The sequence below is a fragment of the Peromyscus californicus genome, unplaced genomic scaffold, assembly GCF_007827085.1.
Source record: "Peromyscus californicus insignis strain IS unplaced genomic scaffold, ASM782708v3 Scaffold_17__1_contigs__length_78620276, whole genome shotgun sequence".
Classification (NCBI taxonomy): domain Eukaryota; kingdom Metazoa; phylum Chordata; class Mammalia; order Rodentia; family Cricetidae; genus Peromyscus; species Peromyscus californicus.
In genome coordinates this window covers 14,531,027-14,542,960 of record NW_026294469.1, presented here as the reverse complement: position 1 = coordinate 14,542,960, position 11,934 = coordinate 14,531,027, and the positions used below count along the sequence as shown (strand labels likewise).

Below are 11,934 nucleotides of genomic sequence, written 5' to 3'. Positions count from 1 at the left end.
AAAACACCTCCCCCTCAACACACATAAACACATGGTGAACAGCTTGGTGACTGTAACTCATGTAGTCTAAGCCTTCAGGGTCTGGGTACCCTTACCTGTGTGCTGAGTACAACAAAGAAGTTAGGAAGGTCATGACCCTGTGCTTCTGGTGGCACACTGTGGCCTCCTTTTGCACACTCTTCATTGGAAACAGGAGTAACTCATAGGAGATGGGCAGTTAGCGTTGAGGACACAAAGCACCTTTCAGTTCCTAGGCTTCTGGATGGAATTCAAGACACACCTGGAGGAGCAGGAAAAGCAAGTACTGAGGACAGGACTTGGCCCAGCAGGCCACAGAGCAGTGATGACTGGTGTCCATAGACTTGAACGGTAACAATCATACTCAGTTGGCAATAGCTGAGTCTGGAAAAAAAAAAAAAGCCAAACCTTGTTGACTCCTTGGGTGAATTATATTGGTTCTTGCTTTTTTTTTTTTAAAGTATTTATTTTATTTTTATGTGTTGTGCATGTATGCAAGCATACAGGTGCCTAGGCGGCCAGAAAAGGGTGTTAGGAGTCCCTGGAGTTGGGGTTACAAGTGGTTGTGACCCGCCCTACGTGGGTGCTGGGAACTGAAATCAGGTCCTCTGCAAGAGCAGTAAACACTCTCAGTAGCTGAGCCGTCTCCCCAGTCCCCCACCTTTTTTTGAGACGGGGGTCTCACTGTCCTAAGCTGGTCTCAAATTTGCCATGTAGCCAAGGCTAGGCTCCAATTTCTGATTCTTTCCTAGTGCTGGGATTGCAGGCATGCACCAGCAGGCCAGGTTTTTTAATGCTGTGTTGGGAAAGGCGCACAGAACTTCCTGCTGGGCAAGAACGCTACCCAACTGAGCTACAGCCCACATTTGTATGCTCGCTTATTTAATCACCGAACTGAGGTTTGAGCCCAGGGCCTCATGTATGCTAGGCAAGCAGTGTACCGCGGAGCTACACCCCCAGCCCTGTTTGATTTTAGACAGGGTCATACTATATATAGTACCTATGCGGACCCCCAACCCTCGGCGGTTGTCACCACCAGGATTATGTGGTATTTAATGTAATCGATCATGCATATTGTCCTCCAAAGTGGCTGCACCAATTTATATCAACGGACAAAGCTACTCAGAGATCTGTCATCACTATTAATGTAGCAGAGCAGTTTTCCCTAGAAACAAGGACTCAGAAAGCCCAGAACCGCTCACAGGAGGCCTGGCCACGCCCCAGGAGGCCCGCCCCGCCCCGCCCCGCCCCTTTTCCCTTCCCTCGCACAGTTCCGGCCCCTTCCGCTCGGATCCTCCCTTCCACTCCCGCCTCCCGGCGGCGTCTCCTTTCCCAGGATGAGCAGCGCGAGGGGCGGGGCCCGGCGCATGACGTCACTGCCGGCCGGGCGCCATCTTGCTAGGTTGCGGCCGGCCTCGGACTCGGGGGTGGCGGTGGTGAGGGCGTGGGGAAGGGTGGGGTGTGGGGGCGAGGCGGCGACGAGGGCGGCGACACTCTCCTCCCCTCGGCTCCACGGCGTGGGACGGCGCGAACGTGGTTTCGGAGGGATGTCCGCCTTCTCTGAGGCGGCGCTGGAGAAGAAGCTGTCCGAGTTGAGCAACTCGCAGCAGAGCGTGCAGACCCTGTCCCTGTGGCTCATCCACCATCGCAAACACTCGCGGCCCATCGTCACGGTGTGGGAGCGGGAGCTCCGCAAAGGTGAGCGGCCGGGCGCGTCCTGCCCCGGGCTTCCCGGCTTCCTGGATCCGGGGTCCTGCTCCAGGCTTCCCCGTCTCTTCCCCAGGTTCCTAGCCTGCCACCCCGAACTCCCCGCGCCGGCTCCCTGAGTTCCGCCCGGGCTCCCTAGTTTTTCCCAGGTTCCTGGTAATTCGGTCCCGGCTCCCTAGCTTCCCGCGCCGCCTCCCTGCGACCTAACCCAGGTTCGCGGTGATCCGGTCCCGGGTTCCCTGATGCCGCGCCCTGCCCCCGGCTCTCCGCTTTCCACTCCGGGCTCCTAGCATCTCGCGCCGCACCCCAGTTTCTTGGATCCCGCGTCCTTCCTCTGGGTCCCGGCATCTTGCCCCTGGCACTCCGTGAACCACCCCGACTCCCTGGTACTCGGCTTTTAGCCCTCTCTCTACGTGTCCCACCCGCGATCTCCTGAGTCCCCGCCAGGGCTCGCGAGTACTTTCCCGGGGTCTGCGGGCGGAGGGAGTAGTGTGTCCCTCTCTTCGTTCACCACGCCTCCGTGAGAACCGGTGCTTGGTCCGCAGTGACATACTAAAAGTGTAAATAATCAAAAAATCCCACAACCAAGAACTGGATCAGTATCGAGAGGCTTGGGCCCAACACCCGATTAGAACCCGAAACTCACGCAGTCGGCGTTTTTTTCATCCTGTAGTTTTTCATGGAGGATAAGAGAAGGAAAAAAAATCAGGAAGTTGAAAGGGAAAAAAAATGTAGGGTTGGGAGTTGTGCTTTCTATGATAGATCAGTTTGCTCATGCATAACTAATGCAGGTATGACAGTTTTTGAACCGTGGGTTTACTCCACGTGATGCGGAGTAAAGAGTGCTTGCTTGGTAGGAAAGAGGATCTCGTCTGGCGAATTTCTTTTAGCTTTTGGATTGTAGATGCCTTACCTGAAAATGACATTAATCTAAGGACCCTAAGTTCAGCGTCTTCATTTTACAGAATATTTAATAGTGATACCCATAGCAAAGCGAACTTTTTTGAACGGATGTCTTTCGCTCCCTGATATGCAAACATTCACTTCATTCCTGCTGAGTAACTTTATGTGTAAAGAGCTAGTTTGTGTTAGACCCACAGAAAATAAAATAGGTATTGGTGGCCCGGTGTGGTGGCACACACCTTTAATTTTAGCACACAGGAGTCAGCAGGGTCTCTTGTGTTCGAGGTAAGCGAGCTCGACGTCAGCCAGGGCTACGTAGTACATAGTGAGATCCTGTCTTTTTTCATTGGCTTAATCTGAATTGTACCTTTAATTTTTAAATCATTGAATACAGTGGCGCTGTTCTTTGTTTCAGACATTCGCATAGATTTCATATAAAGTGTCTGGGCTTTAACTTTTTTTTTTTTTTTGGATGGATTGTATGTGTGTGTGTGTGTTTCCAGACAGGGTTTCTCTGTGTATCCCTGGCTGTCCTGGAACTCCCTCTGTAGACCAGGCTGGCCTCAAACTCAGAGCTTTGCCTGCCTCTGCCTCCCAGGTGCTGGGATTAAAGGCATGTACCACCACCGCCAGGCAATTCTTTTTTTTTTTTTATTATTACATTAATAAAATTAGTTTCATGTTTATGCCTTAATTATGTATCTTCTCTTCTTGCTGTACCTGATGCCCACGGATTCCAGAAGAGGGCGTTGGGTTCCCAGGAACTGGAGTTACATGTAGATGTGGTTCGACTGGATGTGGGTATTGGGAACTGAACCCGGATCCTCTGCAATAGCAAGTGGTCTTAACTTCTGAGCCATTTCTCCAGCCCCCTTTCTTATTACACTTACTGTTTGTGTATACTTACTTGCATGTGGGTACATGTGGAAGTCAGATTGTCTTGTGTGTTTGCTGTGGTTAAGAAGATAGCTTTTAAAAGAAATTGAGCACAGGGCAGCAATGGTGCACACCTTTAATCCCAACACTCCGGGAGGCAGAGCCAGGCGGATATCTGTGAGTTCGAGGCCAGCCTGGTCTACAGAGCGAGATCCAGGACAGCCACCAAAACAACACAGAGAAACCCTTTCTTGACCCCCCCCCAACCACACCAAAAAAAAAAAATGAGCTACTGTTCTGACTTTCAGTTTGATTACTTGGGTTGGGTTTCAGCTAAGGGGATCAAAAGCTTTGAGAATCCGGGTGGTGGTGGTGGTGGTGGTGGCGGTGGCGGTGGCGGTGGCCTTGGCGGTGGCGGTGGTACATGCCTTTAATCCCTGTGAGTTCAAGACCAGCCTGGTCTACAAGTCAAGTCCCAGGACAGCCAGGGCTACACAGAGGGGACTCTCTATCTCGGAAAAACAAAAAGCTCTGAGAAACAATGATAGTGGGAGCTGGGAAGGTAGCTGTGAATTTCAAAGTCAGCCATAGACTTATGGGAGTGGGCAGGCAGGAAAGCATTTACAAACACATGCAGCCAACACAGGGCCGGGACAGTAGGACGCCATCATAAAAAAACAGCACCTTTATGCGCATTTTGCCTGAAGAAACCTGAAAAGGTCATAAGTGACACTTAGTAATTAGGAAAAAAAATAGACCAATGATATCAATGGTACATGATATCATTGTATGATAAGCCAGGTGTGGTGGCACATACCCTTAGTTCCCAGCACTTGGGAGACAGAAGTTGGTGGATATAGAGTGTTCCAGGACAGCTAGGGCTACATAGAGAGATGCTGTCCCCATAAATAAATAAAAAAGCATGATAATGTCGAGAATTGTTGAGGATAAAGAGAAATATTAACAACACTGCTTGGTGGAAGAGTTAAAGTGGTATACCTGCTTTAGAGATGAACTTGACCTCTAATGAAGTTGAAAGTATATATATGCCTGTTGACATCAACGTTCTCTTGCTCGGAATATATCCTGAAATAGAAGAATGGTGTATTGCAACCTTATCACAAAAATGAAAATAACTTACTTTTGGGGGTGTGTAGTACTGGGGATTGAACCCGAGGCCTTGCACACCATAGTACTGTTTTCTCTAACTCCCAGCCTTACAGTTCTGTGTACAGTGATAGTCTCCTAGTTTGCAATAGTTAAATGATTGATTGCTATAAGACATGAGGATGCTGAAGTGGATAAAACTGTAGGGATGTGAAGAGGGCACATGGTCTAGGTCCTGTGTGGTAAGGAAAGAAGACCATTGAGTTACATTTATAGCTCTTAAAAAATGGCCTTTAAATTGTGATACACAAGTTAGTAATGCCCAGCAGTTTCATTGTTGCTTTCTTTTTTAGTCAGTGAGCTAGATGCAGGTGTGTGCTTCTGCGGCTGGCGGGCTCCACGCAGCCCATGTAAATGCTGCCCAACAGAGTCTGGACATGACAGTATGCGATTTTTTTTTAATGTGTGTTTTTTTGTTGTTCTTTGGTCATTCTGTTGCACAGAAAATGTTTTTTAAATTTTATTTATGTGCAAAGGTGCATATGTATGTTTGTGCACCATTTGTATGCCTGAGGGATCCTGAAGAGGGTGTTGAAACCTGGAACTGGCATTACAGACAGCTGTGAGCCACCCTGTGGGTGCCCAGAGCCGAACTCCAGTCCTCTGCAAGAACAATTGCACTTACCTGCTGAGTCGCCTTTGCAGCCCCCTTTGCATGGTTCTTTCTTGAGTGTGAGTTTTAAGGGTGACGGTGTGTTGTCAAAAGATTGGGCACTCCTGATCGAGCTATGTGAAACAGCATAACTGAATTAAGGAACAACCAAATCTTGATTAAACAGTCAGGGTACAGACCAGTTTGCCATTTAGAAAAGTTAGAAAACTCTCAAAATCTAGTGTTTACACAAGCTGCAGTTACAAAGAATGCATGTATAGCTCTGGTCTACCTATAATTCCAACTTGGAGGCTGAGGCAGGCAAATTAAAGTTCAACTCTAGTCTGGGCTACATAGGTAGATAGACCTTGCCTCCAAACAAACCACCACCTCAACAAAACAAAGCTATGTGAAAAGCAGTGATTGAGCACTGTATTCCAACATAAAGATTACCATTATGAATGAAAAGGAAGGAATGAGATCTGTGTTAGGTAATGTTCGATATATTAAACAGAGAGTGGTGCAGGTGTGTGGGCAAATGGTAAGGTGTGCTATGAGCAGGACTCAGGGGTGCCCTCACATAGTGAAATGCTTTGTACTTAGAAAAAAAGAATGACATGTAAATAGATGTTTTGAATGACAGGGAAGACCATGCTGCTGGTGGGGAGCTTGTTTCTGCACAGATCTCACATGGTCTGAATTAATCTGCCCTCAAATTCCTTTCCTCATCACAGGTGATACTTTGTAGGGCCTCACCTGAGTGCTCTTCCACTTCCCTGTGGTTTTGCTCATCGGCGTTAGGATCTTTATCCCCTTCAGCACCGTGGTCATGTACTAGGAAACTATCATTCTATATTGTGCTGTAAGTGGGGTGTGGTGGTGTGGCATGTATGAAGCAGATAATGGGCTCCTTTGGGTTTTCTTATTTCAGTTTTTAGTTGTTTTAGCTCAACTGATTGCCTTTTGATGAAAATTCTTAAGTATTTGTTGAATTTGTATTCACTGATAATGCTTTAGATTAGTAAGAGATGGTGTTAATAAAACAATAAAGTAAGTACTATATATTACCTGCTCTGATTTGTTTGGTTTTAGAACATTTGCTTTAAAAACAGCAATATAGGCCCGGCGGTGGTGGCTCGTGCCTTTGATCCCAGCACTCAGGAGGCCGAGCCAGGCGAATCTCTGTGAGTTCAGGGCCAACCTGATCTACAGAGCGAGATCCAGCACAGGCACCAAAACTACACATAGAAACCCTGTCTCGAAAAACAACAACAACAACAACAAAAAAAACCAAAAAACCAAAAACCAAAACAAAAAAACAAAACAAAACAAAATAGCAATATATAATATGTCCTTGAAGAGATTCTGTTATAAGTTGACAATTTTCTATGTTGTGTGATACTGTTTTCATAGTTGAAAAGAATTGATAGGCCGGACAGTGGTGGCACATGCCTTTAATTCTAGCCCTGGGAAAGCAGAGGCAGGTGGATCTCTGAATTTAAGGTCATCCTGGTCTACAGAGTGAGTTCCAGGACAGCCAGGGCTACACAGAGAAGCCCTTGTCTCAAACAAAACAAGACAACAGTAACAACAACAAAAGAATTGTCGTTCTCAAACCAATACCAACTGTGTCTTTGAAGATAATTGAATTGTAGCTGCATCACTTTTTCCTTGTTTTCATAGATTTTTTTTCACATCCCTTTCCAGGAATAAGACTTGCAGTATAAAGTGATTTTTGTATCATTTTTTGGATGGGAAATCTAAATTATCAGTTGGTAGGCCGATCAAGAAAAACAAATCATGAAACATGTCAAATATAAACATCATGTAGTTGTCTCCCATCTTCAGCAGATAATCTTAATTAACACCTAAAACATATTAGCTTCTTTTTTCCTTTCTTCATCTTTTTTTAAAATTTGTGATATTTGCATTTACTACATTCGTTAAATATTTAAAAATTACTAAGTTGACTTCCTGCAACCTTGAATGTTTTGATGAAAGTGTCTTTCCTAAAAGAATGTTAGGAAGAGGAGTGACTGTTTTTACATTGTTTTTGGTGCTGTGGGTAGAGTTTTGGGTCTCTTAATGCTGAGTGAGCAAGCACTCTACCACGGAACTACCTCAGCCCCTGCAGATCTTTTAAGTGCCTTAATGGGAAATGAATTCTCATGTTTGTTTCTGAATTCAGTCTGTTACCTCACACATCTCATGACTGCTGCAAGGCACCACTAATGTGTGTGAGAGCAGCAGGAAAAGATAGAGGATAATTGAGCATTGTTGTAGAGGTAGTTCTGATTCCATGCACCCCCCAGGAGATGGTTTTGAGGGTCCCAGGGGACCCACAGGCTAAGGAATATTTATATTTCCTATAAATGGGTGATTAGATAAGAAGCAGAAGATGTGTTGCTGTGCCATAGGCAGACATGGTCCTTTTGAAATACCAATTCCTCTGAATTGAAATCCCCCCATGCTTTGTAATAGGTTTTTCTTGGTTTCAGGAGCCATTTCCCCAGCCCAAGATGTTTTTGTTTGTTCGTTTGTTTTAGTAAAATGAATATTCATTTGAATGTACACATTTCAAATGATCTGTTGCTTTATTCAGGAAAAGATTGTTGCATTCCTCTTAGGTTTTCTTTCCTGTGATGTACATTAAAAAAAAATGCCTGTTGTTGTTCCTAGTTAAGCAAGTTACCTTTAATTTCTAATAAAAATAAACATGTGCTCGTACATTAAACAAACAAGTATAATTTTACAGGTTTAAAAAAAATTAGGGGAAAGGGCCTGTAAGATGGTTCAGTTTGTAAAGGTGTTTGCTGTCAGGCCTGATGATTTGAGTTCTTTTCCTGCTACCTCCATGGTGGAAAGAGTTGTCCTTTGACCTCCCCATGCCTCCCAAAGAACACACATGCCATGTACATAATATAAAAGAAGTTACTTATGTGTGTTTGTATGCATGGATGTGAGTGCAACCTATATTTATGTACATGTCAGTGTCAGAGGTTGTGGATGATGTCTCTCCTCAGAAACTACCTAGTGTTTTGAGATAGGGTCTCTCCTCCAGGGCTTACTGCTTAGGGTAAGCTGGCTAGCCAGTGTGTCCCAGGGATTTGCCTGCCTCTGCCTGCCTCCTCATTGCTGGAATGCACTGCCTGACTTCTATGGGTTCTGGGAATTGAATTGAATTCAGGTTATGCACCAGGCAGGAGCCATTTCCCCAGCCCAAGATGTTTTTGTTTGTTCATTTGTTTTAGTAAAATGAATATTCATTTGAATGTACACATTTCAAATGATCTGTTGCTTTATTCAGGAAAAGATTGTTGCATTCCTCTTAATGGGCTAAGATGATTTAGCAGATAAAATGACACAGCTTTCTTTTCACGAGCTTACAGGGCAGCCAGGGAAGTGGATTCTGCTACTGAGTAACTAACTGTACAGGGGACCTAGCTTAGTTTAGGGATTTGGGAAGACCTTTAAAGTTTGTTAGTAAGTATAGTTTTCTAGAAACTGTACTGAGTTGTGTTCTCAGCTGCCCTGATCATTTGAATGTGGGCATTCGCCATGGCATTTTCATGGAACATTTCTAATTGATTTCTGTCTTGGAGGAAGGGAGGGAAGTAGCCTCTGAGATAACCTTTGGTGGCTCTCATTGTTCCACCCTGCTGGTCTGTGTTCTCAGGTACTGCTGCCACTCTGACCGTGGCTGCAGGGCATCACCCACTGCTCCAGCCCCACAGCTCTTTCCTCCTTCAGAATTTTCTTGTGTGTTCTTGTTTTTCTGTATTAGCTGTTGAATCATCTTTACAGGTTGCAAGAAAAAAAAGCATTTTGGTATTTGGGAGGGCATCATTTCAATCTCTTACCTTCCTAATCTTTGTGACGGCAACCTTTTTAGTCTGATAACTAGTCTTAGTCTGCGTGTGTGGTGGTTGTAAGTGGTTCTCAAACTTGTTCACTATCCTCCTTCCCTCTCTGTCTTCCTTGTGAAAAAAGACTTAACTGAAAAAAGTCAGTTGTGTTTTTGTAGATTAAGAAAAAGATCTGTATTGTTGAATGTTTGTCCGGTGGCACTTGGGTCCAGTTTTAGGGAATGTGGTTCTGATTCAGGGACAGTTGAAGTAAAGCTCACCATTTCACTCAGCATGTTACCTTCATCTGTAGTATTTGCAAACATCCTGAGTAATAGTAGTTTTTGTTCCTAGGTTGTGATTTTGAGTTTACTCATTTCATATTTACTTAGAGGCAGGGTCTTATGTAACTTAGGCCAGCCTTGACTTACTTGCTCTGCATCTAAGGATGACCTTGATTTCTTGGTCCTCCTGTCCTAAAATATTTTAAGGTGTGTTACTTTTATGTTGCATTTGTTTAACTCTGTGAAGCTGTGTTACTGTACCTGTCTAAAAACCTGATGGTCTAATAAAGAACTGGCCAATAGCAAGGCAGGAGAAAGGATAGGTGAGGCTAGCAGGCAGAGAGAATATGTAGAGGGAGAAATCTGGGAGGAGACACTGGAGTCAGAGAAGGAGGAGGAGTCCAGGGCCCAGCCACCCAGCTATACAACCAGCAAGCCAACGGTGTAAGAGAACAGGAAAAGCCCAGAGGCAAAAGGTAGATGGAATAATTTAAGATAAGGAAAGCTGGCAAGAAAGAAGCCAAGCTAAGGCTGGGCATTCGTAATTAAGAATAAGCCTCTGTGTGATTTTTTTCGGGAGCTGGGCGGCGGGCCCCCCACGAAAGAGTAGAATACTAACAACACCTGTCTCTACCTCTTCAGAGCAATTTTATAGATTATTCTTAAAAAACAAATTTAGTTTGAGTAGTTAAGGACTGTATTCCAGCTAAACCACCAGATCCTCCAATTGTCATAGCAGTATATGATAAAGTACTGTTTTTTGTTTGGTTGGTTTTTTGAGTTAAAAGTCTTGCTGAAATGTGGCCCTGTCTTGGTACTTGCTGTATAGCTCATGCTGGTACCTGACTTTTGATTCTTGGCAGTCCTCATGCTATAGTCTTCCGAGTGCCTGGTACAAGGTAGTATCTTTTTTTTTTTTGGGGGGGGGGGGACAAGATCTCCCTACATTTTTTAAAAAAAGATCTATGTGTGAGTGTTTTGCCTGCATGTGTCTGTGCATCACATGTGTGCTTGGTGCCCATGAATGTCAACAGGGTGTTTGATCCTCTGGAACTGGCATTATGAATGGTTGTGAAGCCACCATGTGGGTGCTGGGAACTGATCCCTAGTCCTGCAAGAACATATGCTCTTACCCACTGAGACATCCTTCAAGCCTCCAGGCAGTGCTTTTTCCCCATGAGTCAACTTTAACGGAAATATCTGCTGCTCAACCTGAGTCTCCTGCCTACAGCCTTCAGAACTCTGTTGCCACTCCTGATTCTCAGGGATTCAACTAGTAACTACACCATTTTGTAGATTTCTAGTTTGTCCTGGGGATCTGGGGACTTAACAGCCTCTTTAATCCCATGAGCTGATTTCTCATAACAAATATCTATGTCTTTCTCTGAACACATGCTATGTGTTAGGTCTTCCTTAGTGTTACTCTGACTCAGAGTTGCCTGGGCATTTTACATTGAGTCAGCTGATATGTTTACAGCTGATGGTTTAGATGGTATTAATTCTGCTGTATACCTCAACACACTCATGACTAGTTGAAGTTTTAGATATTTTAACATTTTAAAAAAAGATTTCTTTATTTTATCTATGAGTGCCCTATCTGCATGTATGCCTTTATGCCAGAAGAGGGCAGCAAATCCCACTAGAGATGGTTGTGAGCCATCTCGTGGTTGTTGGGAATTGAAGTCAGGGCCTCTGGAAGAGCAGCCAGTCTGCTTAACCGCTGAGCCCTCTCTCCAGCCTGAATTTTTAGATTAAAAAAAAAAAAAAAAAAAAGGAGCTGAGTGGTGGTGGCGGTGCACGCCTTTAATCTCAGCCCTCAGGAGGCAGAGGCAGGTGGATCTCTAAGTTTGAGGCCAGCCTGGTCTACAGAGTGAGTTCCAGGACAGCCAGGGCTACACAGAGAAACCCTGTCTTGAAAACAAACAAATAAATTATGTGTGTGTGTGTTGGGGAATGTATTCCTGTGAGTGCAGATTCCTTTGGAGGCCTGAAGAGAACATCAGATCCCCTGGTGCTGGAATTACAGGCAATTGTGGGCTGCCCGGTGTTGGTTCTGGGAACTGGTCCTTGGTCCTCTGCAAGAGCAGCAAGTATTCTTAATTTCTGAGCCTCTAACCTCAAACTCTTAATCATGGACTTGAATTTCCACCACCAGATGAATAGATAAACAAATGTGATATAACCATATACTAGAGTAATATTCAACCACAAAAAGAAAGAAAGTACTGATATGTATATCAGGGTGGACAAACCTTATAAACATCATGGAAAGCAAAAAGCTTTACATAGAAGGTCATATACTGTATAATTCTGTTTATATGAAATACATAAATTAGAGAAAATCATAGACTAGAAAGTGGTAGTTCAGAGGGAAGGGAAGAAAGGAGAGAAGTGGGAATGAATGTGTAATGGATATGATGGGTCTGTGGAGGAACTGAAAATGTATTGGAACTACATAGAGTAATGGTTACATAATCTCACAAATGTGCTAAGCACTCCTGAATAATTGTCTTCCTTAATGTGGTTATTTTGTAAATTGAGT

At 44.5% G+C, this 11,934-nt stretch overlaps 1 protein-coding gene across 5 annotated transcripts in view; it reads left to right on the top strand.

The window, feature by feature from the left end:
- Positions 1-1,468: 1,468 nt before the first annotated feature.
- The window catches only part of Rprd1a (regulation of nuclear pre-mRNA domain containing 1A), a 55,450-nt gene continuing 44,984 nt past the window's right edge, over positions 1,469-11,934 (top strand). For 4 of the 5 annotated variants that reach the window (XR_008219037.1, XM_052741673.1, XM_052741672.1 and 1 more), the window contains exon 1: positions 1,472-1,716. Coding sequence is in view for 4 of the 5 variants with exons in the window: in XM_052741673.1 (XP_052597633.1) it covers positions 1,566-1,716 (151 nt within the window). In the remaining variant the exon portion in view is untranslated. Of the gene's footprint in view, positions 1,717-11,934 lie in introns of all 5 variants that reach the window. The other variant, XM_052741674.1, reaches the window with a different exon arrangement.